This window comes from Penicilliopsis zonata, assembly GCF_001890105.1.
Source record: "Penicilliopsis zonata CBS 506.65 unplaced genomic scaffold ASPZOscaffold_4, whole genome shotgun sequence".
NCBI lineage: Eukaryota > Fungi > Ascomycota > Eurotiomycetes > Eurotiales > Aspergillaceae > Penicilliopsis > Penicilliopsis zonata.
Genome location: NW_019208914.1, coordinates 1,533,736 through 1,547,847, shown reverse-complemented (window position 1 = coordinate 1,547,847; position 14,112 = coordinate 1,533,736). Strand labels below are relative to the sequence as shown.

Genomic DNA, 14,112 nt, shown 5'->3' with positions numbered 1-14,112 from the left:
CTCTAAGCTGAGCTTCTACTGGTACAGTCACTGTAACCACATTTACTGTCATACTAGTAATTATGTATTTCCTGCCATAATATAATAATGACTTTGATTAGAAACTTATTATGTACTACATAGAAGCTGTCGAGGTACTTACTCAGTACAGAGTAGTATGTAGTGCTCCGTACTATCTCCGTATCCGAACCCGAAATCCGGTTGTCTCCGACGGACAAACATGCTGGCATCGGATTTCAACAATCTTTTCCAATCCGTAGAGACGCTCTCCCACTTTGAAAAGAGATACCAAAGTACCCTCACACTCTCCATCGTCATGGCGAGACACGCAGAAGAGCTCGGGTATAGATAGATTGGCAGGGAGCAGCTCGGAGATAGATACCTCTCACCTCGGGGTGTTTACGGCTGTCAGGCAGCCATTACCTACCTACCTACTGATAACTGTCGATGATTTAAAGCCCGTGGATCAGACTCGAACCCCTAGATCGCCATTGCTGCACGGAAAATCCTCGAAATATGCTACGGTCACTGCTTTCCCGGGTCAGGGGCCAGCCCGACTACTGCTTCCCTTCCGTCAACGAAAAGGATGACGGACCAGACTGCTTGAAAGATTGCGCAGACTGTACCACCCACTATCCCTCCAAGGTCAAGGTTGAAACGTCGCTTCCGCTCTACGGCCATATCAAAGAATTCCATAGCCATGTTTTGGTGGCGACAGGCAAGTCTGACTGGGAGGAGAAGGTCGGAAAGGAGCGGGGGAGTTTGATGGAGGCTTTTGAGAACAGTCCAGCAAAGTCTCGATATGGTGTATGAATTTTCTCTCTCCCTCTCTCTTCCGCTTCCTTCCTTATTAAACTACTAACCTGTGAATGCATCTAGCGCTTCATGGTGTCTGCCTCGAATTTGAATCCACCAGAGCCTTCGGGGGAGACAACGCAAGGGTCTACAGTCCTGGTGCTACCAAGCTTTACATTCGTGGACTCTTTAAAACAAGACGACGTTTCAGAGCTGATCGCAACATTCATTGATGGTCCGCAAGACCAGAACAACCAAGATGCTACGTCTCATCTTCCCTCCCGGCCGTGTCCTCACGATTACGTCGTTCTGTTGTGTTCTCATAAGCGTCGCGATGCTCGTTGCGGCATCACCGCTCCCCTGATCAAACGAGAGCTTGAACGACATCTCCGCCCATTAGGCCTGTACCGCGACGCCGACGACGACCGCCCGGGCGGCGTGGGCATCTACTTTGTCTCCCATGTCGGAGGTCATAAGTTCTCCGCCAACGTGCTCATCTACCGGAAGAAAGACCAGCAGATGATCTGGCTTGCCAGAATCAGACCGGAGCACTGCGAGGGAGTCGTCAAATACACCATCTTACAGGGCAAGGTGGTGCATCCTGATTTCCAGCTCCGAGGCGGATTCGACCGACTCCGAGGGTTGACGAGTTGGTAGTTCTCTTAGATTAGAGTATTCACCATTAATATAGAGATTTCTCATTCAATTTTTAGAAATAATCATTCATTTCCTTATCTCTACATTTTGTAAAATTCCCATGTTTTATACTCCGTGCCTTCTTATTGGTCTGCAGGACACGCGACGTCACACCAAAAAGCACGCGTTAATTAATCCGAATTTCGCGCACGCGCCGCAAGGGTCAGCGTCATCAACTCCCATCTGCGTCTGTCGACAAGCCCCGAGCCGTGAAAATTCACCGATCGACTGTTTTGGATGTGGAAGAACATTGATTAAGGCTCGTGTGCGATATGGCTACCGTCGCGCTGACGGATACTTCCGACGTGGTGTCGCAGTCGACGATTTTACGCGCGGAGCTGAAGGAGTGGGAGAGGGCATTTGCAGCGGCGAATGGAGGGAAAAAGGCTGGTCGTGATGATATCAAGAAGGTGCCAGAGATTGGTATTTCTTCTTCTCTTTTTCTTCTTCTCTTTTCGCAACCCGGTTGTCTAGGAATAACTAACAGTGGTAGCTGCGAAATACAAGACCTACGCAAAACTCAAGTCCCTCGAATCGAAAGGAAAGGACATCGAATTGGAGGAACGGCCCAAAAAACGAAAGCATTCTTCCCCTACCGGTCCCGAACAGGCGGAAATTGCATCGACCCCGCGCAAGACGGTCAAGGGCGGCGGCTCTTTCACGACACCATCTGTCGACCGGGTCGCCAAGGCCCATCCGTCGCGACTCGACCCTTACGATTCCCCCTCTACGCTACGCAGATTGTTCAGCCCGTCGACTCACAGACAAGAAGAGCCGTCGCCTCAACCGTTAAAGACGGCGATTGGACCAACTCCACAGCGCGACGGCAAGGCGCTCGGTCTATTTGACCTGCTCTCTGAATCGGGAGGCAGCACCGCCACCCCGTCTTCCAAGCGGACGGCTGCCGCACGAGGGCGTGGTGGTGGTGCAATGCAGACGCCCTCGAAACGAAGGAGAAGCACCATGGATCCGATCGCAGAGGAGGCCGAGGATGATGATAGTCCCGTGACGGAACGAACGCCCGCCTCGTCAAGTAAAAAGTGGTACCTGGCCAATCTATTTGCAACGCCGACGACGCTACGGTACGCCGCCATGGTCGAAGTCGAAGACAACGCAGCCACCGCCGCACAGCACCCCGGCCGCGAAGCCGAGCCGCACGCCCCCGCCGCCGAACCGTCTGAAACCGATACGCCGTTCTTTCTACGACGGTCGAACTCGGGACGATACGCGGGCATGTATTCTGCTGCCAATGACGGGTCCGGGATGAGCCCTATCGCCGTGCGGAAACCCCCGGTGTTTGTAGGCAAGGGTCTGTCGGCCCTGGTGCAGGGGCTGCGAGACATGGAGGAGGAGCGGCTCGACGAGGACTGGGAGATCCTAAAGGAAATTGAGGCGGAAAACGCCGCGGCGAACGAGGCCCAGGTAGCTGATAGCCAGGCGGGAGTGGCTAATGGACCGACCCGCGTCTGGAAAAAGAGGGGTCAGAAACGAACCACGCGCCGGGTGAAGATGAAGCCCGTCATTACGAAACCGACGAAACTTCAGCCGGGCTGGAAGGATCCAGACGATGGGACTCCGGAAGAGTCAAGTGAGGAAGAAGAGCCGCCGACAGTGCCGGACACACAAGCGGAGCAGCCAGATGAGGAGGACGATGCATCCCTTCACACCGTTTCAGAACCGGAGCTAGACTCCGACTCGGACGACGATTATACCGGCGAGAACAAGCCGTTGGCCCGAAGCAAGAGTTTCGCCGAGAAGATGTCGGAGGCGATTTCGAGCGCGGTCAAGACCACGGCGACCAAAGGCAGCGGTCTCTTTGCGAAGACGGCGAAATCTGCAGCCAAGAAAGAGAAAGAGAAAGAGATCGAAAGCGAGAAGAAACCACGTCCTCGCAAGGTCAATCCCGAGGCACATGCCAATTACCGTTCGCTGAAAATCCGGAGTCGAGGATCAAAGGGTCGAGGCGCTGGGCGCTTTGGAAGGAGATAAGCCGGGGTCTTTTTTTTTTTTATTTTTGACACTGGCTGGCATAACGAGACACGACTAGCTAATATTCATCGATACCATAGACATAAACTTCATTCATATCATTTAAACTATGCTTCTATCCTTCATCTATATGTAGTATGTAGTATAGTGTAGACAAGTATTCCTGTCAATCAGGCTGATACCGTTCACGGGCAAACTGTAGTCTCCTCTCACGCACTCGCGCCTCTTGGGATCGACTACGATGCTGTCGTCTGTCGGGAGGACGGGACGGTTTGGTCACCCTGCCTGACAGCGGTCTGCTCTCCTGTCTGTGTACAGGAGTCGCGGTGCGGTCTCCAGCGGGAACTTGAGGGGGGGGTGTATCTGGAGTCCCGTACTGAACATGCCGGTCCCAGTCTTCCAGCGAGTTATACGGGCTGCGTAGCCAGGCCTGCAGCTCGTGCAGGAATAACCGGGCATTGTCCCGTCCCAGGAAATCGCGGAGGAGCTCCTCGGCCTGCCCGGCGCTGCCCTTCATATCGACCGTGCGCAGGATGGCGATGATATACTCCAGAAGGAACTCTGCATTGTTTGATCGACGGTTCTCCAGTCTCTGAACGCCGGCACGGGGCCGTCCATCCGACGATGCCCCCTCCTCCGCCTCCGGGCTCAGAAACGAAAACACCCCCAGTTCACGACGTATCCACTTCCTGGCACGTGAAACCAGTTCCTCGTCCCGGTTGAACATCTCCGGTATCAGTTCGCGGTACCGCGAAAGGCGGTTCGAGCCGACTCGCAGGGAGTAGAGCTGGTGGCGATAGATATGGCGGCGCCGTAGTAACGGGTCGTTCGGTTGCGCTGGCTCAACCGGTCGGGGACGGCGAGGTGGCCGACGTATCTGGGGACGAGCAACATGGGGATGAGCCGCGACGATCCCTGTACTCGCCGACGCCAATGGTGGTAGATGATATAGCTTGGGGCCGTGGGGATCATCAAGACGGTACTTGACTGCCGTCACGTCACTCTTGCCTATTGTCTGTTAGTTAGCATCCAACTCAACAACCTCCCCCCCTCCCCTAGTAATAATATATACATACACAGCGGACAAATACGTCGCTGCTCCAGCCAGCTAGCCAGGCAAAGAAAATCGAAATTTGCATGGTTGCAGGGCACAGCGATGCCTGCTTCACTGATAGATTCCAGGCAAATCACACACGGGTTGGCCGTCGCAGCGTCCTCATGAGCTACCTCTGCAAGCGTTTTCTGCAAGATTTCCTGTCGAAGATCGACATCGTCCGCCATTCGAGCTGGCACAGTGACTCATGCTCTCGTCCGCCGTGAGGTGGTTCGTCTTTGGTGGTGAGAGGGAAAAGAAAGAAAGCACAAATCACGTTGCCCGAAGCAGCTTCAGCCTTCGGGACTTTTTTCGCCTGCGGAGTTGGCGCCGGTCCCGGTTTCCACACTGGACTGCTTCTTCCCCCCCCCACAGGAGCTCCAGGGAAGATCGTTAATTCTTGATACTTTATAACTGTGGCTTCTACATGGCTGGCAGTTGGTAGGAGAGTGATGAAGTCTGCACACGCTGTGGTGTCGCAGAATTATTTTTCACGGCTTGCCATGGCGCCTGGCCAGGCAAACGGCTCCCTGCACGCAAACCAGCAGCGTGAGCCTCTGCGCACCATCACTAATCTCCGGCGGTGGTCAATTCTAAATAAGGAGATTCCAGGTAAATACCTTAGGACTGAGGTGATTTCAATGGATTCTGTGTCAGACTGACGAATCGGTTTGCGGTCTATAGCCGTGTCACAGGTCAAGGCCGTCCACGTTTACGACTTCGACAACACGCGTAAGAATCTCAACGGACGTGAAGCTTCGAGCAGCCATCAAACTAATCTCCTCCAGTGTTTATGAGCCCTCTGCCGAATCCGCAGCTATGGAATGGGAGTACGATCGGTTTCCTGCAAGCGTACGAGAGCTTCGCCAACGGAGGGTGGTGGCATGATCCGAATCTACTGGCGGCGACGGGAGAAGGGGTGGATATTGAAGAGCCACGCGCATGGGAAGGGTGGTGGAATGAACATATTGTGTGACCTGCACATAATCGCCCTCTCCCTCTTTGGCTCGCACCCAGGCTGACTGCGGAATACAAGGCGCGACTCGTGAGCTTGAGCATGGAACAGAAAGACGCTCTTACCGTCCTGCTTACTGGAAGAAGCGAAAATGGGTTCGCAGAGCTGATCAAGCGGATTGTGGCAAGCAAGAAGCTGGATTTCGATCTCATCTGCCTGAAGCCCGAGGTTGGACCCAACAGTGAACAGTTCGCGTCGACGATGAACTTCAAGCAGTCTTTTCTTGAAGACTTGATTCTCACCTACCAGCAGGCCGACGAAATTCGTGTCTATGAAGATCGTCCGAAGCAGTAAGTTTTTCTTCTTCCTTTTTTACGGTAGCCTGCGGCGGTTCTCACTGTTTTGTAGCACGAAAGGGTTTCGCGAGTTCTTCGAACAACTTAACAGGAAATTTCAATCCTCACAGGGCTCTCTTTTGAGAATGCCGATCCATGCTGAAGTGATCCAGGTTGCAGAAGGCTGCGCCTACCTCTCTCCCGTAACAGAGACTGCCGAAGTGCAGCGTATGATCAACTCTCATAACTTGATCCTTCAGAACCAGTCCCTGAACAGATCGAAGTCGCCTTTTGGTCGGCTTCGAATCAAGCGCACTATATTTTACACTGGATATCTCATTTCCAGCGTTGATGCCACTCGGTTGATCAACCAAGTGCTAACTCCCATTCTGCCCCCGGGCCTTGCTGAATCCAATGACATCAAGTACATGGCTAACAGTATCCTCATTACCCCGCGTCCGGCGCAAAAGACCATCCTTGACAGGGTTGGCGGACTAGGCAAAAAACTGACCTGGCAGATCACTGGCACCGGTAACTTTGAAAACAGAGTATGGGCTGCCCGGGTGTCTCCGATCCCTCACGGCCAGCAGGTGTACACAGAAAATCCCATCCCCGTGATTGTACTCGCGATCCGCAAGGGTGCCCGCCCCATTGATGCAGGGAAAATACATAACTGGCATCCCATCCCGGCTGATCGCGACCTTACCGTCGAAACGGTCATCGGCGAGAAGATGGTTCTCCGTGTCGAGCAGGACAACCCTCATGAAGGAGAATGGGAGAGTCAATTCATGAATAAGAGCCATAAACGGCGTCACCAGCAGGAACGCGATGAAGACATCCTGTATCCGCAGTCCAGAGCTCCGTCTGCGCCAAATGCTTCTTCTTTCCACCCCCCTGAAGGCCCTTCTTATTACAATCCAAGATCCAATAATCACTACTCACGCCATGATTACCACGACGACGGACCGCTGCCTCGACGTGGCGGCTCCAGTCGGGGTCGGGGTCGTGGCAACAGCCGCGGCAGAGGCGGCCGCGGACGTGGCAGAGGCCGTGGTAATCGAGGAGGAGCAGCAGGAGGAGACCAATCCGGCCCTCCTGGCGGGTATCGATCCCTTGACGACTATGGTGGCTTCGAGCCTGGAAATGATGACAAACGTGGTGGACCTAACGGCGGTGCGCCAGTGATGAACTACTGAATTTTTTTTCTCAACTGCAAGATTTAGGTTGTTTCTTTTGTATGATACAGGATAAGAGGGAACAAGACTCTGGCTCACCATGGGCAACATCATCATCATACACTAGCTCGCGTCGAGTTGATAGTACATGTCATGGCTTGGCTATTACAGCGTGCAGGTGGGATTCACGAATATAAGCTTCTACTCAGCATATCCTTGTATTCATAATTACTCATGATATTCTTCATCTAAAATATCTTCTATGGGACTGGGGGTGATAGATTATAATCCTCTAATCTGCTTTTACTACTGCTAATATTCTATTATGGACTGCCAGCCAGAGCTTCTTCTCTCCTTCCTAAAATATCTTATGTCTGTGAAACACTTGGAACCATCAACTGTGCGACAGATACTTTCCGATGCCTACCAGATGAGAATGACTTTTAAATATTCACCTGTTGTCTCTTTCTAATACTACCTGACTCTTTCATCCTCTAGACAGCACTCATTGCCCAAGAAACCGCGGAAATGTCTAGGTTTCTTTTCCAGCCATGGATTGCTCTCTTAGGCTTCTTCCAGATGGCCATGTCCATCCAGCTCATCGAATCCACTTCTCTCATTCAATGTCAAGAGAACTCCAACCTGTCGGTGACCATGTTCAACGTCCTGTTTACGCCCTCGAACCACACCCTCACCTTCGGATTCGATGGCTACTCCTCAATATCAGGCAACATCACACTTGACGTGGAACTGATGGTATACGGGTATTCGGCAATGAAGGAGAGTCTGGATCCATGCAAGTTGCGTATGGCTGGGCTCTGTCCGATGAACGCTGGCGCCATACACCTCCTAGGTGCGAACATCCAGGTCTCTGAAGACGTCACCAAACGCATTCCTGGTGAGTATTTTGACTGCTCCGCACTTCTTGTCTTGTCTTGCCTTGTGATTTGATTATATGGCTGGCTGACGGTTTTTGGTCTGCAGAAATCGCGTATTCGATTCCAGACCTGGACGCTCTCGTGCGATTTCACGTGAATTCCACACAGACACACCAGAGCGTTGGCTGCGCCGAAGCATACCTCTCAACGGGGAAGACGGTCTACCAAGTGGGCGTGGCATGGACACTGGCTATCATCACGGGGCTGGGGTTCCTGACCTCAGCTGCCACCTCTTTGCTGGGTTATACAAATGCAGCAGCCCATATGGCGTGGAGCTCGCTCTCCTTTCTAGCATTTATGCAAAGCCAGGCAATGCTCGGGATGTCCTCCGTGCACATGCCCCCGATTGCCCAGTCGTGGACACAGAATTTCCAATGGAGCATGGGAATTATTCACCGTCGGTTCCTGGGGAAGATATGCAGTTGGTATCAGCGAGCAACTGGGGGTACTCCGTCAGATGTTCTGTCGCGCCTGTCTACGGTCTCCGTGATTGCCCAAAAACGCTCCTTGGAACCTGTTACAGAAACTGTCTGGAAAAGAGCAATGGTGGACATCCCTAATACCAGTCAAGTTGTCGTCCGAGGGATAGAGAGGGTCGGTTTTCGCGCCTCGATTGAGTCCACAAACATCTTCCTCACCGGGTATATTGTCTACTTTTCCCTCGTAGCCTTGATCATACTCAGTGTTGTCTTGCTCAGGCTCGCCTCAAAGCTGCTGGCGAAGAGCAGATACCCCTGTTTCTGTTCAACAGCTGACTGGAAGTCTCTAAACCGAGGGATCCTCTTTCGCTTGGTATTGATGGGATACCCTCAGATGTGCGTTTTCTGTCCATGGGAGTGGACACGCAGGGACTCGGCTTCTGAGGTGGCGCTTGCATCGACCATGTGGCTCTCCATGACGTTCCTGCTCGCCTGGGCTGCCTGGAAGATCATTCTCCAAGCACGGAAATCGATTTCGATACACGACAGCCCGACTTGTATCCTCTACTCCGACCCGGCATTTCTGAACAGATGGGGGTTTCTCTACGTGCATTTCCGAGCATCGGCCTATTACTTCCTGGTACCGTTGCTGCTCTATTATCTTATCAAGGGCATGATTATTGGTCTGGTTCAGTCTGCGCCAATTGTTCAGATCAGCATGCTGTTGGTCGTCGAGGCCATAATGCTGCTGGGGATATCGATCATCAGACCCTATATGGATAAGGGCACCAACGCGTACTGCATCTCGATTGCGATGATCAATTTCATAAATGCGGTTTTTATGCTTATATTTGCGGGTGTGTTCAAACAGCCTGGGCTGATGACTGCAATCATGGGGGTGGCCTTTTTCGCCTACAACGCGATTTTCTGCCTCGTCCTGTCGATTCTCATCTTAACCCAGACATTTGACGCCATGACATCGAATAACCCGGACACCAGATACCAGCCTATCGCAGATGACCGCGCCTCCTTTTTCCCGGGGGAAAGGAAAAATATATCGACAGAATTGGCGGCCTTGGGTGCGGTTGCGAGAGGCGACCACGAAGAAAATGAAGATCTGCTGGTTCACAATGGGGATAATACTCGGACTCATGAAGAGGCTAATGGAAGCGTCTCCTCGGGTCATAGCAGTGAACGACTTGATGTGCTTCCTCCCCTGCACTCATTCTCCCCGTTTCAGTCCTCGGTTGCCTTGTCGGTGCCTTTGATTCCAGCCGCGCATCAGCCGAAGGACTAGGTAGAGGCAGTGAATATGTATGGCCATCCAGGCTACTGTACTAGTACTAGTTAATTGATTGGTGACTTCATACGTGACTATGAAGTATACCCCAATATTGAATAAGCAGCAGTGAGCAGTTACCGTTGTGGCCATAGTTAAGACTTCACTAGAGGTTAAGAAGTGAATGAAAAGAGTTGTCTATCCAGTGACAGGTGAGGCTAATGATGGCTAGTGGGTGCTACATCTTAGTATTTAAGAAGGCCCCCGTTCTATCTTCTGTCTGTTCATCTCTGTTCCTCCTCATTTCTTCTTTCAACTCATGTTCAACTCAGAATATTCCTTCCACTATCCAGGCCGCCTCTTTTTCTTCTCAGAGGACTGTTAACCAGATCCAGATTTATACGGCTAGAATGGCGTTTTTCAGTCATTTCATCCGTCTCAATCAACCGCCAGAGAGAAACTCTTGAATAGCTTTCCAGGAGCCGACATGATTTGTATGTCGAAAGTCAAGGCTGGACGCTTAGAGATCATGTTGACCACCAACTTCTACTGATATTTCCCTCCTTCGGAGATCTTACATTGAAGACGACTGTTTGAGACAATTTTCAAGGCTTATCTGTATGTCTACATGCCAATGGGTCTGAGAGATGGCCGTTTTCGCCAAAGAAAAAGACGAAGGAGAAGAACCAGGGGACATCGCCCCCAGTGCCTGATGTTGCAGCCTCGTCTTCCTCCCCCACCGGTGATACCAGCTAGAGGCGCAAGCAGGAACAAGTGTCGAATTTGTATCCTGCGAAGAACGAAGTGAGACGCTTGGTGGATTCATCGAATTACAGTGGCCTACTTCTGCCCAGCAACAGCACAGATGGTATTTAGGACTTGGAAGACAGGGGAGATATCCATGCCATACTCAAAGAGACAATGACAGCCATCTTAGATTGTCTCTTCACCCGCCGCAGTTGCAATATATACGTTATCTGAAAATGAACTCGACCAACATGACTGGGGACCTCTCCCCAGTGGTATCTCCCCTCACGCCTCAGCAGTCTTGACCACGAGAACATGGTTAAACAAGGAAGGGCGGTGCCATAAAGTGGCGATCTAGTCCAGAATGAATGTACTGTGATACAGAGTAGATAGTGAGGCACTACGTGTATTAAACCTATAAGAAATATCCCTCTAAAAGGGGGATCTACTAAGGTTCTTATCTAGATAGACTTTCCTTTCCTTTTGCCAATTCGTATTATCTCTTCTGTTCATTCAGATATCGACCGAGTCCTGTATTCACCTATCTATTCCACCCAGTGCTTGCAATTGTGCAACCACAGCAACACATTTAGAATCCCACCCAGCGGTTGATTCCTGTATAGACTAGAGGTTAGAATCTTCCTAAACTGCCGTTCCTGGACATCCGATTGATCACCGACTGGATCCAGACATTCCAAACAGAGCTGTATAGAGCGATTCGAATTCAATGACTCCAGAAAGAAAAAAAAAATAGTCTACTCGTCTATTGATTCATGATAAAGTACGGAGTATTCCATATCAAACCGACACTTAACTATACGGGGTACTCCGTATAGTATGACAGATTCTTTCTACTCTGCTAGCCAATTGCTCCATCGCAGATGCAGCGGTCAAGACCACAACGTGCTCGCAAAAAGGGGCAATTATTCGGCATGAAACAATAGTTTAACCCTTGCAAATTCCATTCCATTCAGCTGGAGATTCTCAGCTCAACACGTCATTGAAGATCAGTTAGCAGGGCCAGTGAGTGGTTTGCAGTTAAGGAGTAGACTGTAGAAGTACAAAGCATCCGTCTGTACTCTCAGACTATTAGAGAGGTATTTCCAATTCACCTGGATATTTATTCAATCCAATCCTCTCTCTCTATATATTCTAACAACAAGTCAAAAACAGTCTTTACAGTCTACTATCTTCATATCAACATGCTGTCTCTCCTCCTCCTCGCCCATCTGGCATACTCCATGCCATTACCAATCAGTCTTCTGTAAGAGAAGAATAGAAAAAAAAAAAAAAATAGCACACCATATTAATTTAGGTACCCAGCTAACTCAACTCACCAGAACCACCCACGCCGGCACCGGAACAGTGTATACACAAGACAGCGTCGCCGGGTCCTGCGGCACCGTGCACTCGGACTCGGACCTGATCGTGGCGATAAGCACGTACTGGATGAAAAAGGGCCAGGCCTCGAGCTCGAGCTCGAACACGAACTCGAATACCCTCTGCAGCCAAAAGATCAGCGCCACGAATATTCTCACAGGGACGACGGTCACCGTCGTCGTCGCGGATACGTGTGCGGCCTGTGGAGAGAACGATGTCGACTTCTCGGTTGGATCGTGGGATGCCCTGACGGGGTCGGCGGCCTGGGGGACTTTTGCCCTTGACTGGTATCTATCCCTCTTCTCTTACAAGATGCTATCTTTTATACTGAATTCTGTAGGAAATTCTGTGGATCCGGGGGTTGTTCGTGATGGATGCTCTATCCAGTTGGCTATTGAGGACTGTACATTTTAGACTTAGACTAGACTTAGATTGTTATTCTGTTAATATTGTTGAGTTTATATCAAATTCAAATCCTTGTGGTCTCATAAAATAACCAGATGACCATCTAACTAGACGAACGCCATCCCGGACGAGTCAACCATTCAATAGTCAGATAGGAAAAGTGGAATCATTTTATACACGCGTGAAATCATTGCAAACGTCAATTGGCAGAATATACAGGGTTGCCATAGCATATCAAAGTGATAATAGTAAAAAAAAAAAAAAAAGAGGTCGAGCATATTTGCTCAACCAAGACCATAACCATAATATCCTTATCCGTTTCCTATCCATTCCTGTCGTAAATCCCAGGTACCTCGTGTCCATTATATCATAGCTGGCAGTGATTCGTATGTCGGGGTATTTTTTATGTTTGTTATTTCTTTTGTTTGTTCTGCGGGCAAGTCCGCTATTATTACTCATCATCGGTCAATTGCCGGATGAGCTTGATGCTCAGAATCATGACGAGCAGACCGATGGTCACAACGACTAGACAGGCAAACCCGAACCAACCGAGCACCATTGCCGACGTGCCGACGCCGCTCTTGACGCTCCCGTTCCCCAAATCTTGTGCTATCGTGCTGGCAGCTACGGACGCGGTATGCTGCCATAGAACCGACACCAGTACAAACACAGAGGCAACGAAGATGAGCGCCAGTGCTGTCTGGGATACCGGTCGTGAGGGAAAAGGCCTCACTTCTGTTTCTTCGCCAGCAGCATTGTACTCCTCGTGCCACCCGGGGAAAGTCGCCAGCAGCACGAAACAGAAGAAGGCGAGAATGACGGCAATAATCCTGATGGGTTGTCATTAGCATTGACTTTGAGAAAGAGAAAAGAAAAAAAAAAGGCAGAGGAAATAACTTACAAAAGATAAGGAAACACGACGGCGTCCTTGAACGTGGAAGCAACCCAGATCAGGTTGAGAGGGTCTTGATCCACAGAGACAATCTCGGCCAAGGCGGTGGCATTGGCGTTACAGATGAACGACCCGGAGTCGGGCTGGATGCAGATGCCAAAGTAGCCCACGCGGACCTCCAGGTCTGCTCCACTCACGATGTTGGCTGTCGCAGTGACCACGCCAGGGTCCACCTGCGCCGAGCTGAATATCGGATCATATGTTTTGTAGTAGAGGGAGATGAGGAAGATATCTGGGATTCGTGGAGAGGACGACGAGCAGCCGGCCAGTAGGAGAGCTGTTTTTTTTTTTCACCACAAGTCAGTGACGCCACTCTCTGCCTAGCATTGTTCAGTTTCCACTCACATAATAGAATGATTGCAAGAGCAATGATAAGCATGAGCACATGGTGGTACCCGATCATCGGAATGAACCCTTAACGATGGAACTCGGTCAGCAAATCTCAGATCTAAACATTCCTGGGGAGTGGGGAGCGGATTGAAACATACGGGCCCATCCTGACGAGAATGAAATGGGCATCTTGAAAACGATAATGCCCTCTCTTCTCCTCCCCAAGTCAAGTCTTGGGTTTTTCTAGTCTAACTCGCTTCTCGGAGCCTCCGAGAAGGAGCGTCGAGTACCGGGTTCAGCGGCTCAGCACCACTGCAGCCGCCCTTGATGACACAAATAACACTCGAGGCTTTCCCAAGGGAATCGCCCGTTCACTGCGGCGGTCCGATCCCGAAATTCTTCACTGACAGCAGGTAGTGACTAACGTTGCCTGGATTCCCTTGAACCATGCAGCGTGGCAATGAGTAGTGGAGGAATGTGGGTGGAATGCGAGTGGAATGCGACAAAAGGCCGGATAGACGACAACGATTGATTGAAATAGCAGCGACTTCTTCTTCTCTATCTATGTCGAGCGTATAACCGGATTCGTCGCACCTAAATGTAAAGCCACGGAGTGGTTAGAGT

General features: G+C 50.8%; 7 protein-coding genes across 7 annotated transcripts; 5 read left to right on the top strand and 2 right to left on the bottom strand.

Moving 5' to 3' along the window:
- The first annotated feature begins 266 nt into the window (after window positions 1-266).
- ASPZODRAFT_130776 (hypothetical protein) lies at window positions 267-1,527 on the top strand. The gene is made up of 2 exons (XM_022722588.1): window positions 267-807; window positions 880-1,527. Exons 1-2 carry the CDS (start codon window positions 517-519, stop codon window positions 1,450-1,452), a joined length of 864 nt encoding a protein of 287 aa, XP_022583179.1. The 5' UTR covers window positions 267-516; the 3' UTR covers window positions 1,453-1,527.
- Window positions 1,528-1,793: 266 nt separating this feature from the next.
- On the top strand, window positions 1,794-3,480 carry ASPZODRAFT_50108 (hypothetical protein; the record flags this gene model as incomplete). Its single annotated transcript, XM_022728413.1, has 2 exons — window positions 1,794-1,914; window positions 1,985-3,480. Coding segments are annotated over 2 exons (1,617 nt in total), but the record flags the coding sequence as incomplete, so codon positions are not given.
- A 166-nt stretch (window positions 3,481-3,646) lies between these two features.
- On the bottom strand, window positions 3,647-4,761 carry ASPZODRAFT_150854 (hypothetical protein; the record flags this gene model as incomplete). The annotated part of the gene is made up of 2 exons (XM_022725681.1): window positions 3,647-4,488; window positions 4,557-4,761. 2 exons carry the CDS (start codon window positions 4,759-4,761, stop codon window positions 3,647-3,649), a joined length of 1,047 nt encoding a protein of 348 aa, XP_022583177.1.
- Window positions 4,762-5,076: 315 nt separating this feature from the next.
- Window positions 5,077-7,059, top strand: ASPZODRAFT_62962 (hypothetical protein; the record flags this gene model as incomplete). The annotated part of the gene is made up of 5 exons (XM_022729117.1): window positions 5,077-5,185; window positions 5,258-5,305; window positions 5,362-5,543; window positions 5,610-5,878; window positions 5,937-7,059. The coding sequence occupies 5 exons, from the start codon at window positions 5,077-5,079 to the stop codon at window positions 7,057-7,059; spliced, it is 1,731 nt and encodes a 576-aa protein (XP_022583176.1).
- Window positions 7,060-7,617: 558 nt separating this feature from the next.
- On the top strand, window positions 7,618-9,692 carry ASPZODRAFT_158330 (hypothetical protein; the record flags this gene model as incomplete). Its single annotated transcript, XM_022726352.1, has 2 exons — window positions 7,618-7,936; window positions 8,023-9,692. 2 exons carry the CDS (start codon window positions 7,618-7,620, stop codon window positions 9,690-9,692), a joined length of 1,989 nt encoding a protein of 662 aa, XP_022583175.1.
- Window positions 9,693-11,623: 1,931 nt separating this feature from the next.
- On the top strand, window positions 11,624-12,280 carry ASPZODRAFT_24273 (hypothetical protein; the record flags this gene model as incomplete). The annotated part of the gene is made up of 3 exons (XM_022727960.1): window positions 11,624-11,685; window positions 11,762-12,088; window positions 12,142-12,280. The coding sequence occupies 3 exons, from the start codon at window positions 11,624-11,626 to the stop codon at window positions 12,170-12,172; spliced, it is 420 nt and encodes a 139-aa protein (XP_022583174.1). The 3' UTR covers window positions 12,173-12,280.
- A 377-nt stretch (window positions 12,281-12,657) lies between these two features.
- Window positions 12,658-13,561, bottom strand: ASPZODRAFT_150851 (hypothetical protein; the record flags this gene model as incomplete). The annotated part of the gene is made up of 3 exons (XM_022725680.1): window positions 12,658-13,036; window positions 13,108-13,435; window positions 13,504-13,561. The coding sequence occupies 3 exons, from the start codon at window positions 13,559-13,561 to the stop codon at window positions 12,658-12,660; spliced, it is 765 nt and encodes a 254-aa protein (XP_022583173.1).
- Window positions 13,562-14,112: the final 551 nt, after the last annotated feature.